This window comes from Apium graveolens, chromosome 3 (genome assembly GCF_009905375.1).
Source record: "Apium graveolens cultivar Ventura chromosome 3, ASM990537v1, whole genome shotgun sequence".
NCBI lineage: Eukaryota > Viridiplantae > Streptophyta > Magnoliopsida > Apiales > Apiaceae > Apium > Apium graveolens.
In genome coordinates, this window is record NC_133649.1 from 16,503,262 (window position 1) to 16,527,345 (window position 24,084).

Genomic DNA, 24,084 nt, shown 5'->3' on the forward strand with positions numbered 1-24,084 from the left:
TTAGGGCGCGCTCAAACCTTGGACGAGTTAGGGCAAGCCCAAACCTTGGACAGCTTGGCGAGCTAAAATCCTTGGACGGGTCAGGGCAAGCCCTTTCCATTGGAAGAGTTGGGGCGAGCCCTGAATATTTGATTGACAGATTTCTTGGACGGATTTCTCGGTCATGATTACTTTGACGGATTCATACATTGGCTTTTCTTGGACAGAGTTAAGGCGAGCCCTAACCGTTGAATAAGTTACGACACGTCCTATAATGAGATCAAGGGCTGATAACACAAGATGGCGCCAACATACAGAAATGTTTGGGCGCGCCCTTAGATTCTACTTGGCGCGGAATACAACTTTGACATGTTGCTTGACGTGGACTTTGGATGCTTCAAGGAAGATGAAGATTATTATTACTAACTTATTTGATGCAGGTTCTCTATTGAAGAACTCCTTTTAGTAGTGCATCTACAGGAAGGCGGTGTCCGTGGTCAGAGATCTCCAGGGGTATGCCTGGACGGAAGGCCTCCTCCTGTAATCAATGAGTGTCCTCATTGGGGATGTGGGGTGAACTTTGGTGTGTGCTTTGGGAGTTTTGTCTCTGTATTCAACGAGTGTCCTCATTGGGAGACTTCAGAGTATCCTGCACTTTGCACCCAAAAGCTTGGGATCACTTGTCCTGTAATCTGGTAGGGGCTCCTTATCTGGAGACAAGGATGCGTCCAACATTTGGGATGAACCACGGCTATACCTGCGTCCACGGTCTAGAGAAACAGCTGGCAGCGTAGGGTTATTCTTGGCCAGGGAGATGCCTTATTCGTGAAGTCTTGAAGCCACGGACGAGCCTTGGGCCTTTGTGGTTGGGCCTCATCGGCGGATATTCCTAAAGCTAGTAGAAGACGGTTTCCAGTAGGTTTCCTACTGGGCCTCGGGACAAGAGATCTAAGCTCTTTAGGTTTCTTGTTCCCCAAAAACTACGTTGACTTGATTCCCTTTAAATAGGGATACGTAGGCAAATTGCAAGGGGTCGGAAGCGAGAGACATAAGGAGCCACCACCAACCCTAAGCAATCTCAACCCCCAATTCATCACAACCACCAAACATTGTTCATAAAATCTTACGAACACTGTTCATAAAATCTGACGAGTACGGTGCACGTTTTCCGACGAATAACCACCATCACAGATCTTATTTCCGGCTGCGAACCTAAAATTTTGTTGCTACCAGATTCCTCCGTCAACATAATATATGGTATTTGATAAAAAAAGTTGTTTCAAAAATGTTTTAATGATGCTTTATATCACTAGAATAATTTATTTGAATCTTATTTTTAAAGTACATCTTTCTTAGTGCTAATTTATATTTTATAATAAATTTTGATGTACATTCTCTTTCTCTCTCTATTATATATTATATTTCAATGATGAAATGGATCTTTAATAATAAAACAGTGAATATATAGTAAGGATAAGACATTGTTGAACATAAATTTACTTAAACATATCCTAAATTACTATGACATAATATTATTTATTTTATATTTAAGGTTTGAACTAAGATATTATTGGATAAACTCTAACTTCTTGATGTTATGTTAAATTGGGAGAAAAATAATATTCGACATTTGTACTGTTCAAATTTGTTTTAATTTCAAAATAAGTTTTTTTTCAATAAAAACACAGTTCTAAAATTTGTTGTTCTGGTTTCAGAGAAGAAATTTTGAAAATCTATACTCTTTATTAATAAGCTAAACTATATATAATTTGGTGATAAAAGTACCAAAGTACCAAAGTATCAAATTTTGGTACTTACCCGACATAAGTTGACTTCTATTCTCTATCAACTTTATTTTTAACATAACTCGACTTCTATTTTTTATAAATTTTATTTTCTTTTCAGTTACTGTTTATCCAATCTATACTCTTTATTAATAAGCGAAACTATGTATAATTTGGTGCTAAACCGAAGTACCAAATTTTGGTACTTATCTGACATAGGTTGACTTCTATTCTCTATCAACTTTATTTTTAACATAACTCGACTTCTATATTTTGTAAATTTTATTTTATTTTTAGTTAGTGTTTATCCAATCGTCTTTTTAATTTATAAAGTAAAAATATTTTTTAAATGATTTGTAAATTATATTAAAAATTTATTAAGTTACGTTTGTAAACTTTATTTTCTGTAGTATTATTTTAAAAATAACTAAGTAATAGCAAATGACTTTAGTAACATTTATTAACTTATAAACTGATAATTATTGATTTAACGATCGTATTTGTTACTGTCCATCACAACGTTTATATACTTTAAATTAATAAAACATATTTTATCAATAACAAACTTATGGCCTGTATTTAAATTATATTTAGTAATATTAAATTAAGTTTAATAACATCTATTTATTTTTAATTTGTAAATTAATTTTTATCGATAATTAAGTAATATTAAATAAACTATATTGAAAAGGCTAATTGTAAGATAATTATTAAATTATTTTAATTAATATTAAATTGTCTAAAGAACAGATATTTGGTTCATAAGATAGTGATACAATTCATTTTACAAAAATAAAACTAATATGTTAGATATTTTTATATTAAGTAAAGCAATGCAAAACTAGAATTATAGTAGACAATTTTATAACTGATTCGATTCTTTTTAACTACATAACTATTTTTTACAAGTACCAATTTAATATTTGATATTAATATATTAATTTTAATTCGTGTTTCGCACGAATTATGAATAATACTATACAAATATTAATTCAATATTTTTAGTCTCGGTCCTGTGTTTCGCACGGGTTATCAACTATCTAGACTAATAAGCGAAACCATGTTTAGGTCCCAAATCTTGGTACTCACTAGCAAATTATACAACTATTTTTAAAATTTTATGTAATAAAATCTCAACCGACAAAAATTAACTTTTACTCTCTGTAAATTTTATTATTTTCCTTAAATTTTTATTTGTTGCTGAACATCCAAGCGTTGGTTTACTTTAAAATAATCGTATTAGTAAGTTAACATGTCAGATTTATATAAGTAAATAATTAGACGCATGCATAACTAAAATTATACGGTGAAATTTTGGGGTTACACTTAATTTCGATTTTTTTAATTACATATTTTAAAAGTATTTTATATATTATATTTAGATATATATTTTGCACAGATTATGAGTTTCAATTTTATACAAATAATAATATGAGACAGTTATTTTTAATCACGGACCCGTATTTCGCACGTCATACCGACTAGTATTAACAATATAAAATAGTCTGGCTAAACGGTAATTAGTTATTAAGACTTGGATAGGGATTATTGAATCTTCGTTAAAAAAACATGATCTTATAAAGGTGTTGTTTTCAAGAGGAGTGCTGGAAACCGTCTAGATTAGGTCATTTAAGCGTTTGACCCGAAAACAGTTATTATGTTTTATTGGGTCAGAAATCGTCAAGTCCAGTCTGATCTAAGTTCAGCTGAAAAGTCGATCTCCAACCAGTTACGTGTGTATGATTTGATGTCCGATCTAAGTCCAGTTAAAGTTCCCACCTCCGACTAGTGTCACATGTGCATGGTTGGATTGTATCGAATAAAAGGAAGTGGTTCACTATTCTCCCACCTTGCATATTATTTTTTCAGGTCCGGCCGAATGACGTTTTTGATAGTTAATTTTGCAAAAATCTGGTTCCAAAATATAGGATTATAATTTGTCCGCTTATCGTACTGTGTTGAGTTTGTGATGTGTTTTTTTCTCTTTTAGCATGGACATATGTAATATTTCAAAATTTATACGTACTCTTTTTTTGTTTTGCATTATTACCCATGCCTACATTCTTCGAGCTGAATCTACAAATATTTAGAGTGTTCAATGTGTGTTCCAGGTCAATACATTGAAAATTCACGGGAAGCTTAAAATGAACATTACAATTTGAAAGTGTTTTTTCACGTAGTATCAGCGACTCTAGTACGAAATCAAATGTCATATTATCTACTCAAAAATCTGCAAAATCGTAAAATCACAATCATTAAAATGTTAATAATAAATATCAACTTGAAGTTAACTAGACAAAACCGTGAAAATTGCATAAACTTCAGTATTTAGTCGGCTTGAATATACGAGAATTTAAACTTGATCGGTTGGTGATCAATTTCTAGGTACTCCTCCAACATGATAGAATTTTATAATTATACTAGGAAATGGAATAGGGGCTCTTGGAATTTCCAAAACTTAAAGATATAATTACAAAGATAGAATTTGATAACCTATATTAGTACAGGCCCGATAACAGTCACAGGGCCCAATAAGAAAAGCCCGGGAAACACTCAGTTTTAACCTTGTAGAGCCTAGGACGCGTGATAACATCACCACCGTCCAGATACCCCGGATCCAGAACATTCCTACGGTCCGGATTCGTTAATACTTCAGCGCATCCCAGGCGTCCACACGCCCTACAATCCAAAAGACACAACTACGGTCCAGATTAAAAGGTACAAACCCCTAAACCCTAGTAGGATGCCTATAAAAGGCAGGACAAAAGGAAGGTTACAGGTTACACTCTCTCTCACATATACTCACATATACATACACGCACACACCACAATATTCTCGTATAATTCCCGTTTGCCCCCTTTCTCCTTGAAAACCCTCTCTCATTCTCACACCGGAGGTGCCGCGGAGACGCCACCCCCTTTGGTTCTGTTTTGTAGGTTCCCACCCTACAGTTACACCACACGCCGGCGTTATTTCTATCGAAACGGAGCTTGAGACCGGGCCCGATAAGGAGAAGACCCCGGGGTGAATTTGGAGTTATCATTGACGCTAGAAGGAGAGGTCGAACCCCCGTCCAGTGGTGCTCATATCAGCCACTCCTACCCCACCCAGCAACTCAGAATACCACTCCTCACATATTTTGGATCTAATTTATCTGTTTTAGCACTTGAAATTGCGAGTTATATTATTATAAATTTGTGGGATTGTTGAACAACCATGACGACAAGAAAGAGCAAAGTGGCTGTTTCTGCTTCTTTTCTTCCACCTCCGCCCCAACCCAGGGACAGAGAGATGGAAGATGTGGATGAAGGGCTCCCCATAACCCAGACTCCCTCTCAAAATCTCCAACCAGGGGACCAGAGACTAGTCATCGAGAGAGCTGTCCATAAGCATGCTGGAACTTCAGTCAACCCTTGGGGAGACATTACCCCGGATCAGATATGAGCTGCGATGGACCTTTGGAAGGAAAAGCATAATCCCGGGGATCCGTCTTTGATCGCATTGCAAATAACCTATCAGACGATGCCCGGGATGAAATAAAAAGAGCTACCCTTCGGGAGAGAATCCGGAAGGAAGAAGAAGTCAAAGCCAAAGAAACTATTGAAAAGCGAATCCGGGAAGAAAAGACAAAGCTAAAAAGGAAGGCGCACTGAATCCATGTTTCTTCGGATTCAGAGCCTGAAAAGGAGTCCAAGCAAGAACGAATGGTCCGGGCTCTTCGGGATCTTAAGAGAAAAGTAGAGAGCGATTTGGAAGTGGGTGCGGCGGCCACCCCGTTCACCAAAAAGTTGGAATCTACCCCCAAAGAATCAGGGCTCAGACACTTCAATTTTGACTCCTTTGACGGATTAGCTGACCCCGAAGAGCATCTGAACTATTTCGAACAAATCTCTAATATTTATGATTACAGCGACCTCACCAGATGCCGCTTCTTTGCATCAACACTCAAAGGGGGAGCGCATAAATGGTTCAACCGGATTCCATCCCGAAGTATTGATTCCTGGAAAGACTTCCGAGAGATGTTTTTAAAAAGGTTAAGGGCTAACCGGATGAACGAGCTGCAAATGTGTCATTTGGAGACAATCCAGCAAAGAAGTAAGGAGTCCCTCCTCGAATTCATCAAGAGGTTCCAGGAAGCAGTTAATCAACTCTCCAACTTAGAAGAAAAGGAGGCAGTAAATATCTTTCGGAGAAACTTGCATCCAATATCCTGTGAAGGATACGTGAAAGATTTAATTCACAGAGAACCCCAGAGTCTGGCGTCTGCCTATGCCTTGGCATCCAAGTTCATAAAGGAAAATAATTTTATCAAGTCAATAAAAATGAATCGGAGAATACATGATGATGACGAGTCCCCGGAGCGTCGCTCGTCGTCCCGAAAAGACAAAAGATACAAACTGGACAAACAGGCCAACTACATTCAACAATCTCGTGGAACCCCCCCCCCCCGGGAGGGATACGCCGAACAAAGGTGGAATGAGAGAAAGCCCAAGGCCAAGAGAGAACCCAAGTCGGAACCAGAGTGGACGCCACTCAATAGGCCCCGGGCCGACATATTACGTGAAGTTAAAGGTAAGCCGTTCTATTATCCGCCAAAACCTTTGCTTGCACCTCCCGAGAACAGAGCCGGGGAAAAATATTGTGGCTATCACGAAGATCATGGCCATACCACGGAGAACTGCTTCTCTCTCAAATGTTCATAGAATATCAGATCAAAAAGGGGAACATGAACCAATATCTTCAAAGGAGATTAAATGACAAAGATAGGGCCTCAGGAAGCGGAAAAAAACGTGGTAAATGTTGTCTTTGGAGGCACTGCTTCTCCGCCCCGGAGCCCGGACCTGGATGATGATGTGATGATGATCTAGCCTTTGGATGATGAACCAATCTACTTCTCTTACTCTGATTATGAGGGACTCAATCCGGATCACAACTTGGCTTTGGTGGTCTCCCTGGATGTCGCGAATAATGAGGTAAAAAGAATTTTAGTTGACAATGGTTCATCTACTAACATTGTATTCGAGCACACACTTAATAGGATGGAGCTCGGACACCTCCGAATGGACCCCTGTCTTGAAGATCCCTTGTACGGATTTGGAAACACAATGATCCCAATCCGGGGTGTCATTTATTTGCCGATTACCTTTGGGACTACACCCCAGCAGGTCTCTCACGTAATAAAGTTCTATGTGATAAGCGCAACTTCATCATACAACATGATCCTTAGAAGACCTACAATAACCAAGCTCAGAGCAATCCCCTCGACAATTCACTTGAAGCTCAAATTCCCGACCCCGGGAGGTACTGGAGAGCTAAGGGGAGATAGAGAAATAACAGGGAAGTGTTACGGCCAAGCGTTGGTCATGGCAGAAACAGAACTTGAGAATAGAAAAAGGTTAATGACCCTAGCCAAGGGACAGAGCAGAAAGAAGCATCCCGAGCACCTCAGTGAAATGGCCAAACTTGATGTGAACATGATCAAGGACTCCGGGTACAGCGTAACTAACGCGGACGCCCGAATCCAAAAATTTGTCGAGAGCAAGGAGAAGACGAAGGTAGAGCCTGCCCAGCAAATGGTTGAAGTTGATGTAATAACCCCAATTTTTGAGAAATTTTGAAACCCTTATGAATAGTGTTTTTGCTGAACGAGAAAACTTTTCATGCCACGCTATGTAGGGGTTCTGTTATTGATCTTATGGGATATTATTAGTACTCTATGAAGTATATAAGTGTATGTAAAGATCGTCAGAATCCAATTCCGAACACTTTGGTTTTTTCCCGGAAATCCACAAGATACGGAGAGAATTGACAAAAAGGTAACAGGATAAAGAGGATTTAAATTAAAGGATTATAAGAGAGGATCATAGAAGGAATACAATATATTAAGAAAGGTTAAGGGAACCTAAGTAATAAGATCCCGGGTATGATCCCTCAAACGATAAACGAGAACGAAAGTTAAGCGAACCGTATAACAGATCAGCGGTCATTAGGCAAACGATTAGGAAGTTAATCAAAGGGATTAGTGGGAATGATGTCATCCAACCAATAAAAAGAGGACAAGGAAGGGAGGATGACATCATGAGGATGACCTAAGCATGACATGGGAAGGAAGGAGGTGTGGTAGCTTTGTAACCACACAATTTCAAGGGCAAGAAGGTAATTGACTAAATCAAATACAAAAACCAAGCAACCAAGCCAAGTAAAATCATTCTCATCAAAAAAAATCAAAAAGCAACCAAGGTTTTGTTCTTGAAGCTCTCGGCTTTTCACTATTCAAAAGGCAAGAAGAAATTCAAAATCAAAGATCCAAGCTTCCTAAATTGGTAAGATAATTCCCTAATCATCTTCATGCTTAGTTAGGACTATACCATGAGTTTAAGCCATTAATTCCTTCTCAATCTTCTTCATTTAATCAAAGAAGAAGACAATGAATAGTGTTTTCAAGTTTTTAACTTGAACTTTTTCTTGTTTTTCTTGAAGATCCAAGCATTCTTAAGACTTCCCAAAGCTTCTTAAGGCTTCCTAGCTCCACCCACCACTTCAAGGAAGGTATACCATCTCCAAACCCTAGATTCCTATATATTATAAGATGATTTTGATTAGTGGGATGATATTGTAGCTTGTTGTTGTGATTTAGAGTTTGGGATTTGGAATGGTAGTGAAATGGAATGGTAATTGTTGTGGTTTTGATTTAAAAGAACTTAAGTATGATTAAAGTTAAGTTTAGGCATAAGTATGAATGATTAAATTGAATTGGTTGGGATTTTTATGATGTGATAAGGATGGGTGTTGGTTGTATGTTGGATTTGAGGTTGATTTGTGGTTGGTATTGAATGGTTTAAATTTGGGAAATCGCGTAAACATAGCCGTCGTAACGTCCGATTTTCTGTAGACTGTTTTTGTGCATAACATTAGGACCCGAGAACCCCCTGCTAGATTATGACCACTGCCATGTTTAGATAGCTCATGTTACGAGCTTCGTTTTGATATGTAGTTCGTTCGATTCCGATGCACGGTTTAGGAGAAACGACCGTTTCAAGTAACGGCGTTTCGCGAACGAAACTTTTCCCCTCGCCTTACTTTGAAGCATAGGTTAAAGACCAAAAAGGGTTAATTAATGTATCAAACATTTATGGTAAGTGTTTTAGGCAGTTGGTAAGACACTCGCGAAGGAATCGCTTTAAAACTCGTAAAGGTTAAATTATTAAAAATGGTGGAGCCGAGGGTACCCGAGTGACTTAAGCGAATCAGTGAGCGCAAAACAAGCGTTAGAGTCTAAGTTAGTTAAAGTATAGGTTTACAAGTGACTTTGGTTTAATTCCAACTTACTTGTTGTTTATAGGTTACCAGACTCGTCCCGAGCCATTCGTAACCCCCAGTCGCTCAGGCAAGTATTCTATCCGTTATACTGTTGTTGTGATGTATACATTTGTATATGCATGATCTTGCGATAAATGCATATTGGTTATTTAGCAAATTCTTGCGATATATTGTAGCATGTGATATGGTATATATGCATGCCTGTTTCATATTCTTGAAATATATATCTGTTGGTTCAGTTGATAATATCTATGCTAGAGAATAGCGGTAACTTGCATATACCCTTAGTATAGGGACCCAAAGGTGAAAATATTTTCTAAAACCGGGAGTCGAGGATCCCGAGTAGATTTTGTATATATGGATATGGATATATATATATATATATATTTATATATATATATATATGGTTATAGTTTTCCAAACTATTAATCGAATAAGGTTTATTCGATAACTTTAACTTTATTTTATTATTGAATATTATTTCGAATATTATTCGAGGGCTTATGACTCTTTTATATTATTTATTGAATATTATTTGAATATTCATTTGAAGGCTTATGACTCAGTTTATATTATTTAATGAATATTATTTGAATATTCATTTGAGGATCTATGACTCCGATTATTTGCTGAGGTATATTCTTTATTTTATTAAAGAATAAGGTGTCAATAATCAAACTTATTTTCGATTATTCAAATAAAGATAATACTTTCATATAAGTATATCTTTGATTATTTAATACTCGTTTCAAGTATAAGTTTTAATACTTCTACTTCAATTATTTTTATAAAGATTATTCTTTATGGGAATATTATTTAAATAATAATATTCAGTCATTTTCTAAATATTCTGGGGACTGATTTACTTCATTAAATCAGCTTTACTCCAAACACTCTATAAAGTGTTTTCGAGTCTTCAAAATGATTTTTAAAGTTAGAGCGGATCCCAAAACTCATTTTTATATTTAAGATCTTCCTTTTTTTAAGGAAATTTAAATACTCGCTCAAAACCTGGGGAATCCGGCTCTGTGGTGTATTTTATATTCGCAACGAGGTTGCAGTTTTGGTAAATGAATTGATTACTTGCCCAATGTTCGGGAAGTAAGCCCATCTAATTGAGTCGGCATAAGCGACAGGCCGGGGTACGGTCTATTATTGTGTAAGTGGCTGGGTGGCAGTCCATCAACGCGTAAGAGGCCGGGTGGCGGTCCAGCACAAGGTCCTTATGAGGCCAGGGTGATGACCGGTGGGGGATTCATCCATCTACTAGTAGAAAAGGTTACTTATTGGTATCTTTGCCTGATCAGCAAGATATCTGGTTTATGCCAAAATTCTTTTCCTTTCCAAAATTTATTGGATGTTTCAAACTCTGTTCATACTTTACATAACAGAGGTTCCAGGAAATGTTTAAGAGATATATATATGTGGATATATACATATCGGGACTAAATAAAGTATCTCGTAACTTTATTTCATTCAATAATATTTCAAAGATTGAATCTATTCAAATCTTGTCTTGTAGTCTCATCTATGTGATGAACTTTTGAAACTGGTTATAACTTGAACGGTGGTAGTTCAAGTAGTATTGGGAAAGATATAAGTATATTGGGGTATTTGGTAACCTCATCTTTTAAACTTATATCTAATTAATAATTGTCTTATGAATGACAAAGATTTTCAGAAAAACGTTGAGACAAGGTTAGATATATGAGATCACCTTGCAACGATATTTTTTTATATACAGTTATACACTGGGACTTTGTGTATATTATGCATGGAAGAGGACTTCCAATATTTTGAAAAGTATATATGTATATATACTGAATATTTTGCGACTTCATCGCATTAAGATATCAAACTTGGTTCATTTCTTTTGACCAAGACTTTCATGAGTATTATGAGTAGGCTCATATATTGTAAATCATTATACATATTATTTTGGTGGGCTTGCTGCTCACCCTTGCTTTATTTCTTCATCACACAACAACAGTTAGGAAAGATGGCCAGACTCCAGCAGACCCAGCGCAAGCGCGTGGGAAGCGTCCCGCGTCTTCCCGTTGATGTTGTAGCTGCTATAGCTGCAGAGGTAGATCTATTGTAGATCAGACCATCTACTTTTGAGAATCAATTATGTATAATTATAACTTGTGGCAGATAATGGCAATTAACTGTAAATTTATCAAGTAATCATTTTGGGTTGTAATAACTTTTAAATTGTGGATTCAAAGACTTGTACTTATTTAAATTTCATCTCTGAGACTATAACGGGTTGTGGTGTGTGTTAGTGTGGGGTCACAGCATAAGGTTATTTATTATTAATTAAGTGAAGTGATATTGTAAAAAGAAAGACCGTGACGACCCGGATCCCCGACCCCGGATCTGGGGGTGTTACAGTTGAGCTGGAGCCCGGGAACCCCACCCGGAAGCTTAAAGTCGGTAAAGGCTTGGAAACCGCATTTCAAAAAGAACTCGTTGACCTATTGAAGGAATATACTGATGGGTTCACTTGGACCCCGGAAGACATGTCGGGAATTGATGAATCGGTGGCGATGCACAGTCTGGATATGGATCCAAGGCAAACACCAATCAAACAAAAATGAAGAAACTTTGCCCCGGAAAGACAACATGCGATCGATCAAGAGGTCGAAAAGTTGTTGAAGGCAGACATCATATGTGAAATTAAGTATCCGGATTGACTAGCAAATGTTGTGCTAGTCAAGAAACCCAATGGAAAGTGGCGAATGTCCGTTGATTACACAAGTCTCAATTCGGCATGCCCTAAAGACTCCTACCCCCTACCCAACATTGACCAGCTGATAGATGCAACCTCGGGTCATGTTATGTTGAGTTTCATGGATGCTTTTTCAGGATATAACCAAATAAAGATGAATTCGGCAGACATCGCAAAGACTGCATTCATTACACATCAGGCTGTCTACGCTTTTATTATGATGCCATTTGGATTAATCAACGTCGGAGCAACGTATCAGAAAATGATGAACACCATCTTCAAAAGTCAACTGGGCAGGAACATGGAATCTTATGTCGATGATATGATCTCTAAGTCAGTCACAATCCCATATCATATCAAGGACCTCAAAGAATGCTTTGACAATTTGAGGAAGTATAACATGAAGCTGACCCCGGAAAAATATGCTTTCGGGGTCCCCTCTTGGAAATTTATGGGTTTTCTGGTCAGTGAACGGGGAATAGAAGCCAACCCGGAGAAGATCAAAGATATAATAGAAATGACAGTTCCCCAGACTCAAAAGAATATTCAGAAGCTCGCGGGATGTTTGGCAGCCCTTCGCAGGTTTATCACCAAATTGGCGGAAAGGTGCTTGCCTTTCTTTGAACTGTTAAAAGGAGCCCAGAATAAAAAGCTAGTTGATTAGACTCTGGAATGCCAGACAACATTTGAAGAAGTCAAACAACACCTGATGAACCCGCCTATTCTTTCAAAAGCAAAGCCTGGGGAGCCTCTTTATCTCTATATTGCAGCCGGAGAAAGAGCGGTATCCTCTGCACTCGTCCAGGAAGAAAATGGTTCATAAAGCCCGGTATACTATGTGAGTCACGTCCTAAAGGACGCTGATACCCGGTACCCAAACTTGGAGAAATTCGCCCTAGCTCCTGTGCACTCAGGCAGGAAGCTAAGGCAATATTTCCAAGGCCGGAAAATCAAGGTGATCACTAATCAACCATTTTGGAAAATCATTCACAAGCCAGATGCCTCCAGGAGATTGGTCAATTGGGCGATTGAATTGAGCCAATTCAACATCAAATTTGTTTCAAGGACGACTATAAAAGCCCAGGCGTTGGCCGAATTCATCATGGAATACACCTTCCCCGAAGTCCCAGTGACACCTAAAATTCAATCCGGAGAAGAAAAGGAGGTTAGCGACAGAAATTCTTGGACATTGTATTTTGATGGTTCGGCAACAGTCGAGAGGTCCGGGGCTGGCACTACTAGAAATTTGTCAATAGACATCGCTTATTAGCCTATGTCTATTTAAAATCCGAGCGATGTCTTTGCATGCGATGAGAAAGGTAGGTGTATTACACATCGCTTATTAGCCGATGTCTATACACAGTTGAGACATCCTTTTCCTTAACAATGTGATGTATTTTTCTTCAATGTATACCTTCACTATGGTTTCAGTTATTCATTCATATGTCATGTATATCATTTTAAACTTATCACATATAAAGCAATATGATACATTAACATCGAAAAACTTGTTAAACTGATGTGTAACTTAACATTCATCAGTCTTTTATCAGAAGCGATGTTGTACCTTTCTTTTTTTAATGAAACCGATGTCTTTGTGTGTGTTTAACATCAGTTCTTTCAAAATATGATATCTATTATATTGTTTTACATCAGTCATTTCTTGTTAGCTGATATATGTGCCTGCTTTTGACATCAGTTTATTGTATGAAATGTCTTATTTGACTACATTTTACATCAGTTATTTTGTTCATGAAGTGATGTTTGTTTATTTTTTTTTATTCATGAATCCCCTGTTTCAAACAAATGCCCAAAACCCAAACAAGAGTCATCCAAAAACATACCAACTGCCATATTACCATTCCAAAACTAACCAAACCAAAATAAACGCAAAACCAAACATATATTCATTCATTTACCATAGATTATACCAAGTAAGTACATATATCCACCACCAACTAAACTACATAATCCAAACAAACTATATAACTGCAAAACCAAGTACTAGACATTTCCACCATCGATTATTTACATAGTTTATCCCAAACAGAAATTTACCAACTAAAGTTCCCCCATTTATCAATAAAAACCACTAGTAGCTCTTACAAATTCAGTCCACATAAAGGAGCTGCAGATTAGGCCTTTTTATAAGAAGGACTCGATATGGCTAAGAGTCTCACATCGAACCTCGTCCAGCTCAGCCTTGGGAACAGTCACCTTTCAATTCTTCGTCGACCACTGAAAAGTGTAACACACAGGAATTAATAACAATGAATTCTACCACAAATTATATGTACACCAATTATATCAAGAATGAATTAAGCAAAAAAATATACCTTTTTGACAAATGTCATTTCATTATCCATGGCAATTTCTTTCATATACCACATAACAACATAGCCAATGGTAGACAGCAAATCGTTAAAGGCACTATCACTAATTCCGAACCTAGCTTTTCAATTGTGCAATTTTAGCATCGACTCCAACTTGGTACATTCACTACCTTCATACAAAGGTTGTTCAGCATCAGCCACAAATCTCCTACACTGATACGACTCATTATTGTACTCACTCGGATTATATGCGGCATCACAAATATTGACTGTTTCTGATGCAAGGCCAGGGGAAGGTATCGGTGCGCGGGCAGACGTAGGTGCAGGGGCAGCGTAGATGCAGGGGTCGGAGCATTGCTATTAACTGATGACCTAATTGCAGACCCTTGTGTATGCCAAATCCAATCAAGGTACCCCAGACTAAAACCATTTTCATATAAATGTCCCCTGATAATCTTAATTGCAAATTTTTTGAAGTTAGCACATCTTTTACAGGGGCAGGGGATTTTTTTAGGATCACTAGCATTTTCCTCGGCAAATATCAAAAACTCTTCAACCCCGATTTCATAGTCAAGTGTGTCCCTATATTTGAAAATCCAAGATTTGTCCATGTTATTCTCGAACTACCTGATTGTCAAATAAAGTATTAATTTACTATATACTATAGTATATTTACTACCTAATATAATCAATATAAAATTCCTTTATTCACTCTAATTAGGGAAAAAATGTAAAAACAATAGCTCAGTCTTAAGATTTCATCTAGTATTCACTCATAAACCATGTTACTTACAACGAGAAGCCCCAAACACCTCCTTCGATGGCGTTCAGTGGCTTTTGTAATCTCTAATTTAGACCTAAAACAAACAATATGAAACACATTATACCTCTATATATTTACAAACTACATAAACATAAATATATACAAGCACTTGTTATTACATGTAAATCCGTATTTTGACTTCATAGGGGTCTATAAAATATAAAAAAATACAAAAATTTCTAAGAGGACAATTTGCAAACAGTTTTAGATAAATAACTACACATACACCTACACATGCAACAACTACATATTTCAATTTCACATGCATACATACAACTACGCAAATATATACATGCAGTCCAAACAAATATAAATAGATATGTAAAGAAGAATATGCCTAACAAAGCAAGCTCCAAACTCCCAAAAAACTAACTCCGAAGCCCAAAATCCAACTTAACTCCAAGCTCCGAGCTTTAAGCTTTAACAAACCCTTAGCTCCAAGATTTAAGCTCCAACAAACTCTACTCCTCACCTTAAACTTCAATGAACACACTTCACTCCTTAATCTTCGAATTTGTCACAAAAATTGAAACAAATGAGAAAAAAGAACATTTGAAAGAAAGACAGTAAGAAAGTAAGAGATGAGTTGAAGAAATTGAGAGCTTTAATTGGAGATTAAAGGTCTAATCGGAAATTGAATATATTTGAGAGTTCTAGGTTTAGCTATGAGCAGTCGAGAGAAAGGGGGAATGAGGTGAATGTTTTGTCTGAAAATGCAAAACCCGTTTTATTTTGTAATTTTTTATTTTTGTTTTGATTTTGATTTATTTTTAATTTTATGTTATAATCTTATTAAAGTGAATGAGTGATAGGCAGGAGGGGGAAATATACTAGGGGGGAAAGGAAAATATTTGGCTAAAGGTGGGGAGCAAAAGGGAGAGGCAGCGGGCTCTAATTTTTTAAAATTGAGCTTAGACATCGGTTTATATGTCAACCGATGTTAAAAGTGAATTGGACATCGGTTTACATGTTAACTGATGTAACGTAATTTTTAAAAGAACAACTTAGACATCGCTATACTGAAAAGCTGATGTAAACATACCAAAAAGACATCACTTATTTTTTATGTGATGTAAAAAACGCTTTTAACATCAGTGACTTTTCTGACTGATGTCTAATGTGCGATGTCTAATGTTGATTTTCTGGTAGTGTGGCTTGACCCTTTCCAGCCCAGACGGATTCACAATCCAGCAAGCCATAACCTTCGCTTTCAAAGCAACGAACAACCAGGCTGAATACGAAGCTCTCTGATAAGTGGATTTTATATTCACCTGGAATGCTTCATTACAAGCTTAAATTGGTGTTTTGGACTCAAGTTGTTGGTATTTTGATGTGTTTTTGTGTTATTGCATTTCAGGTATCAGTTATATGAAGAATTGAGCTTTTAAAGGAAATATGATGAAACATGATCAGAATTGGAAGCCAAGTCCATTGTCAAGTTGTAGAGAATCTCAATAGCTTCGCGTGGGCAGTTGAATCGCCTAATTCGGACGAGTAGAACTCAAGTTATGGCTAAAACAAGATTCATCAGAAATTTTTTCAGACAAGAGCTGAGCGCCCGCCCAGAGAGCTGAGCGCGGCTGGTCGCTGATTTCGCTGAAAAAAAATTTTTTTGAGTGGAATTTGACGATTTTAAGGGTCCACGTCCACTAGGGGAATATATATACTTAAAAAAAGGGTTTTCATCATTCAGGAAGATTGGGATACTAAGAAGAAGACCTAGAAGCACAGAACAACTCCGAAAAAGAAGATCTTGTTTTCAACTTGTGATTCTTTGAATTAGTTGTAACTTTGGATACTCGTTTTCGTTCTTGTTGAACCTAGATCTCGTTTATTCGTACTTTAATTATTATTCAGTTTATTAAGACTTTGTTTTATACCATGCTTTCATTGGAACCCATGGTGACGATGAGTTCGATTATGAACTAATCGTTGTCATGGGGCTCTAGCGTATTTACTTATGGATTTTAATAGTTAATTGTTTCGATATCTTGGTGTGTGGTGATTGATTGATATCCTAGTATTGGTTGTGCTTATTCGTCTTATGTGCGTAGCTAACATATAAGATAGCGTGTTAATCTCTATTGAAGCAACAGTGGATATAGAGGTTTAGAACTTGTCATGCTAGCATAGGTTCATGTATGTGTATGCATGATTCATATGTAACTCTAACCGTTTTACTTTCCCTACGTAATCATTATGGATAACTTTTGCTTAAACCGTTATGTTGTCAAATTCTATAGATATATAGGGTCTCAATATAATTGGTGCCTATTTAGCTTCTATCTCTTTTGTGGATGTCGGGTAGAATGGTACTCGTGCAACGAAAGTTCGCGTTTATCAGTTTCGTGTTATCTGATTAGTGTCATCACCATCACATGATAAAGTTAATAATAATAAGGCTATTGAATGAAGTAGTAATGAAGTTAGAATCCCATGTTTGTCATATATAGTAATTCAACCTCAATTCTCTTAGTTAATGTTATTTAGTATAATCTCTTAGTTTAATCAAAACCCAATTTGTTATTTGTCTTAGCATTGAGCGATAACCATACATTGTTGCATAGGTGCATAAATTGAACTTAAACTAAATCAGTCTCTGTGGGAACGAATCTGATTTATATCTTATACTACTTGCGAACGCGTATACTTGCATGAATATTAGCGCGTGTTTCTGCCCTAACAAGTTTTTGGCGCCGCTGCCGGGGACTCGGTGTTAATTTTTAGTTTATGTGCTTGTAATCAGTGGTCGTTAAAGTTCACTGACTCGGATTCTTTTACTTTCACGGTTTATTTGTTTGTGTTTCAGGTACTCAGTACAATGGGAGATCCACAGCACAAATGAGAGCCTTGATGGAGTTCTCTCAACCCAAGATCAATGATATTCAATCTAGCATTGTCAGGCCAGCTATCACAGCTAATACCTTTGAGATCAAGCCTGGCATAATTCAATGGGTACATACTTCAGTCCAGTTTGAGGGTTCTCCAATGGAAGATCCCAATACACACATTAGGGATTTCATAGCGACACCTTCAGGATCAGTGGTGTTTTTGAAGATGCTGTGAAGCTGAGACTGTTCCTATTCTCTCTGAGGGACAAGGCTAAGAGCTGGTTACACTCTCTACCAGCTGGTTCGATTACTACTTGGGAAGATCTTGCTCATAAGTTTCTTACTAAATTCTTCCCTATGGCGAAGACAGCTGCAATAAGGAATGCTCTTACTCAATTTGCGTAGCAATCAAGAGAATCTTTATATGAAGCTTGGGAGCGCTACAAGGAGATGCTTAGGAAGTGTCCTCATCGTGGAATGCCTGATTGGATGATCATCAATTGTTTTTACAATGGGTTGGAAGCACAGTCCAGACCCATGCTCGATGCAGCAGCAAGTGGAGAATTATGGGCAAAGAGCTGTGAGGAAGCTTATGATCTAATTGAACTAATGACTGCTAATGAATATCAGTATCCAGCCCAGAGATTGCCACAGAGCAAGGTAGCAGAATTTTTTGAGGTGGATACAGCTACATCTATCACTGCTCAACTAAAGGCGTTGTCTATGAAGATCGATTCTCTGGCTAACTATGGTGTTAAGCAGATAATTAGTGTTTGCGAGCTGTGTGCAGGTCCGCATGTGACTAGGCAATGCGCTATATCTAGTGACTCAACTCAGTTTGTGAGCAACTTTCAGAGATCGCAGCAACCAGTTCCAGACACTTATCATCCTGACAACTGGAATCATCCTAACTTCAGCTGGAGCAACAAGCAGAATGCGATGCAACAGCCATTCCAGCAGTTTAGAAATAAGCTATTCAACCCTCCTGGTTTTCAGCAACAAATTGCACCAAAACAACAACTCCAAATTCAAAAACAAAATCATGATGCAGGTCTATCTTCGAATGAAAAAATCTGATTTGGAGGAGTTACGGCTTATGTGTAAAAACCAGGCTCTTATATGCCAAAGCCGGACTATTTCTACCAAGACTCTGAAGAACCAAATAGGGCAAATTGCTAATGCCTTATTGAATCGGCCACTAGGAATGCTTCCTAGTGATACAGAAGCCAATCCAGGTAAGAGGGAAGTTGAAGAACAGGTGAACGCCATCACCTTAAGGTCTGGAAAGGTCGCAAGCCCCCAAATTCAGCAAGACGAAGAGCCTGAAAAATCTCAAGTTTCAGAAAATGCAGTTGTGGCTGAAGAAGAAGTGCAGAAGGAAGTATAGGTGGAACCAAGGAAGACTACTGTGGAACACACTCCTCCCGAAGTAATACAGGGGAGAAACAGATCTATCATCCACCTCCTTTTCCTAAGAGGCTGCAAAAGAAAAAGCCGGATAAGTAGTTTGAGAAGTTTTTGGAGGTGTTCAAGAAACTTCATATCAATATACCTTTCGCTGAAGCTCTTGAACAGATGCCTAGCTATGCGAGGTTTATGAAAGGTATTCTCTCTTGGAAAGTGAAGCTCGATGACTTAGAGACCATTGCTCTAACGGAGGAATGCAGTGCTGTGCTGCAACAGAAGTTGCCTCCGAAGCTTAAAGATCCTGGAAGCTTCAATATTCCTTGCACCATCGGAAACTTGTCATTCGACAAGTGTTTATATGATTTAGGAGCTAGCATCAATCTGATGCCCTTATCTATCTTCAAGAAGCTTGGTCTGCCTAATCCGAAACCAACATACATGTCATTGCAACTAGCTGATCGTTCCATCGTTTATCCACGATGTATAGTGGAGGATGTCTTGGTCAAGGTGGATAAACTCATCTTCCCTGCTGATTTTGTAATTCTTGATTTCGAGGAAGATAAGAAGATTCCCATTATCTTGGGAAGACGAAGAAAAAGCCGGATAAGCAGTTTGAGAAGTTTTTGGAGGTGTTCAAGAAACTTCATATCAATATACCTTTCGCGGAAGCTCTTGAACAGATGCCTAGCTATGCGAGGTTTATGAAAGGTATTCTCTCTCAGAAAGTGAAGCTCGATGACTTAGAGACCATTGCTCTAACGGAGGAATGCAGTGCTGTGCTGCAACAGAAGTTGCCTCCAAAGCTTAAAGATCCTGGAAGCTTCACTATTCCTTGCACCATTGGAAACTTGTCGTTCGATAAGTGTTTATGTGATTTAGGAGCTAGCATCAATCTGATGCCCTTATCTATCTTCAAGAAGCTTGGTCTGCCTGATCCGAAACCAACATACATGTCATTGCAACTAGCTGATCGTTCCATCGCTTATCCATGAGGTATAGTGGAGGATGTCTTGGTCAAGGTGGATAAACTCATCTTCCCTGCTGATTTTGTAATTCTTGATTTCGAGGAAGATAAGAAGATTACCATTATCTTGGGAAGTCCATTCTTGGCTACAGGCCGAACTATAATCGATGTACAAAAAGGAGAGCTTTCGATGAACCTTTACGATCAAAAGGTCACTTTTAATGTGTTCAAGGAAATAAAGTTACCCACAGCTAAAGAGGAGTGCTTTAAAGTAGAGCAACTACAGGTTTTGAATGCACCTCCGTGGAAGAGGAAGTTGGATATGCCATTTGATTCTCTTGGGTTAGCAGAGTTAAAAATTTCTCAGGAGCGTTTTGAACCATTTACTCAAGAAGCTCCCATACTTGAGCTCAACCGAAAGCCAGATCACTTGAGTTATTCATTCTTAGGTGCACCCCATGATAAGGGGTTGTGATATATTTTTGATGATGTAGAGAGTGGTTGGACGGATCTTCCAGTGCCTACAGAGGGTTCTTCTCATGTGCCACAGATAGTTGATAGGTTTGGTCTTGGTAATGAGCAGTACAGGCGAGTGACTAGGCGTATGGAGGCCATGCATGACATTCACCATCTTTTTGCTGAAAATTTGACACACGCTTTCAGTACTGTTGTTCGAGACACTGGTGGCGAGGTTGATTGGCCACCTGATCCTCCACCCGACGAGGGTGACTCTCCGGCTAATTAGGTATGCCTGAAATCCTTATTATTACCTTCAATGAGGACATTGAAAATTTTAAGTTTGGGGGTGATAATGTAGGGATTAGTAGTGTTTGTGTCCATATAGATTTACATTGCATGTTTAGTTATAATTCATTCATATTTTTGCATGATTGATCATTTAGGACATATTTGTTTGTTTTTATGTAATTTCATATAGTTGCATTTGCATGCATATTTAGCATGATCTCTTAAGATGAACTATGATATTTGATAAGTTGATGTTGATTTCAGTATGGTGATGATGAATAGAGGGACGTTTAAGTCTTAATGAATTGATTTGCATGCCAGAAATAAATATTTTCACAAGTCTTATAGGGTTGCTTTTGATCTAGATCATGATCATACTTGTTTGTTGTTGAGATTTAATCACTTGGTTATATTTAGAATGTGAGATATTCTCGTAATGACGTAAAAACACTGATTTTTTTTTATCTGAAGAAAAACTTGGATTTTATTGCTAGTTATTGTAAGGCTAGGCGTCAATTGGCTAATAGCCGGCTCATATTTTTATGAGTAGTCTAGGGTTGAATGAGATGGAGCGAATTGCACTCATTCAGAAATTTTTGAACAAAAAAAGAAAAAAAAGAAAAAAAGAAAGAAAAAAACGTATGTGTTTATGCATAATTGATCAAGAGTGAGCTCTTTAATACTCGAGTTATTAAGTTCTAGGGGACTCTGTGCCTAGTGACCTAAGGCTTTTATAGTATGAGATCCGCTAACCTAACGCTCGCTACATGGGTATTATTGCATAAGTCTTTTGGGGACCTCATTCATTGCACGGTCAAATAAGCATCTTTGCTATGTGTTCAATAATATTGCGAATCCTTGTATAACTCTAGTAGAAAGGAGGTGTTGTGAGTTATAATGCATTTATTGTCTATTCTGTTTATAAACTTTTGATTGTTTCGATGATAGATAAGTTATGTTATTGATCTAGTATCGAGAGATATCTGTTAAGCATTCCACATATGCACGTTTCTGGTTTGTGAGTTGGTTTATGGGATTTATTCGAGTTCTGTTTAAAGTCATTGCATTCATTTGGTTATGGTTATTCTGAGGGGATCGATTGTATTATCATTTAGTTGCATTCAGATAGTTGCATTCAGGCATTAGGTTTGTTTTGTAGTTTTGAGTCTCTTTATGCTTGAGGAAAAGCATCGATTAAAGTTTGGGGGTGTGATAAGTGGATTTTATATCCACTTGGAATGCTTCATTACAAGCTTAAATTGGTGTTTTGGACTCAAGTTGTTGGTATTTTGATGTGTTTTTGTGTTATTGCATTTCAGGTATCAGTTATATGAAGAAATGAGTTTTTAAAGGAAATATGATAAAAAGTGATCAAAATTGGAAGCCAAGGCCGTTGTCAAGTTGTAGATAATCACAATAGATTCGCGTGGGCAGTTGAATCGCCTAATTCTGACGAGTAGAAGTCAAGTTATGGCCAAAATAAGATTCATCAGAAATTTTTCCAGACAGGAGCTGAGCGCCCGCCCAGGAGAGCTGAGCGGCTGCCCAGGAGCTGAGCGCCCGCCCAGAGAGCTGAGCGGCTGCCCAAGGCGCGGCTGGTCGCTGATTTCGCTAAAAAAACCTTTTTTGAGTGGAATTTGACGATTTTAAGGGTACAGGTCCACTAGGGGCGTATATATACTTAAAAAAAAGGTTTTCATCATCCGGGAAGATTGGGATACCAAGGAGAAGACCTAGAAGCACAGAACAACTCCGAAAAAGAAGATCTTGTTTTCAACTTGTGATTCTTTGAATTAGTTGTAACTTTGGATGCTCGTTTCCGTTCTTGTTGAACCTATATCTCGTTTATTCGTACTATAATTATTATTCAGTTTATTAAGACTTTGTTTTATACCATGCTTTCATTGGAACCCATGGTGACGATGAGTTCGATTATGAACTAATCGTTGTCATGGGGTTCTAGCAGATTTACTTATGGATTTTAATAGTTAATTGTTTCGATATCTTGGTGTGTGGTGATTGATTGATATCCTAGTATTGGTTGTGCTTATTCGTCTTATGTGCGTAGCTAACATATAAGATAGCGTGTTAATCTCTATTGAAGCGACAGTGAATATAGAGGTTTAGAACTTGTCATGTTAGCATAGGTTCATGTACGTGTATGCATGATTCATAGGTAACTCTAACCGTTTTACTTGCCCTATGTAATCATTATGGATAACTTGTGCTTAAACCGTTATGTTGTCAAATTCTATAGACATATAGGGTCTCAATATAATTGGTGCCTATTTAGTTTCTATCTCTTTTGTGGATGTCGGGTAGAATGATACTCGTGCAACAAAATTTGGCGTTTATCAGTTTTGTGTTATCTGATTAGTGTCATCACCATCACATGCTAAAGTTAAGAACAATAAGGCTATTGAATGAAGTAGTAATGAAGTTAGAATCCCATGTTTGTCATATATAGTAATTTAACCTCAATTCTCTTAGTTAATGTTATTTAGTATAATCTCTTAGTTTAATCAAAATCCAATTTATTATTTGTCTTAGCATTGAGTGGTAACCATACATTGTTGCATAGGTGCATAAGTTGAACTTAACCTAAACCAGTCTCTGTGGGAACGAATCTGATTTATATCTTATACTACTTGCGAATGCGTAAACTTGCGCGAATATTAACGCGTGTTTCCGCCCTAACACTCTTCTCTCCGAACTCAGGCTAGCCAAATCCCTTGGGGTAAGTCGTTTAATTATCTATAGTGATTCTCAAATTGTGGTAAGACAGACCAATGGTGAATATATTGCAAAGGATCCCAAGCTGGCTCAGTATCAGGAGATGGTGAGGGCTATCCTGGAAACCATCCCGGACTCAACCATATTGTAAATAAACATAGAAGAAAATGCAAAGGCAAATAAGCTGTCCAAGCTCGTCCAGAATACTTCGTATTTAAGCAGATCAGTTTACTTCGAGGAGCTCGGGGCACCCAACACCGACCGTCCCGAAGTGTTATGCGTCACCAGCCCGGACAACTGGATGACTCCTTACATAGCTTATCTTAAAGATGGGACCCTACCAGAAGACCAGAACAAGGCACGCTACCTCAGATATAAGGCCGCCCGGTTCTTTCTGGAAAATGATCAGCTTTACAGGCGAACCTTCTCTG

At 37.7% G+C, this 24,084-nt stretch overlaps 1 protein-coding gene and 1 non-coding gene across 2 annotated transcripts; one reads left to right on the top strand and one right to left on the bottom strand.

Moving 5' to 3' along the window:
• Positions 1-5,468: 5,468 nt before the first annotated feature.
• LOC141713934 (uncharacterized) lies at positions 5,469-6,467 on the top strand. Its single transcript, XM_074517493.1, has one exon. It carries the CDS (start codon positions 5,469-5,471, stop codon positions 6,465-6,467), a length of 999 nt encoding a protein of 332 aa, XP_074373594.1.
• Positions 6,468-18,174: 11,707 nt separating this feature from the next.
• On the bottom strand, positions 18,175-18,281 carry LOC141715851 (small nucleolar RNA R71). Its single transcript, XR_012572598.1, has one exon. It is a non-coding gene; the product is annotated as a small nucleolar RNA R71 (small nucleolar RNA).
• Between the last annotated feature and the right edge of the window lie 5,803 nt (positions 18,282-24,084).

Coding starts and splice junctions, on each gene's coding strand:
- LOC141713934 (XM_074517493.1), top strand. CDS start 5,469: ATGGTCCGGGCTCTTCGGGATCTTAAGAGAAAAGTAGAGAGCGATTTG.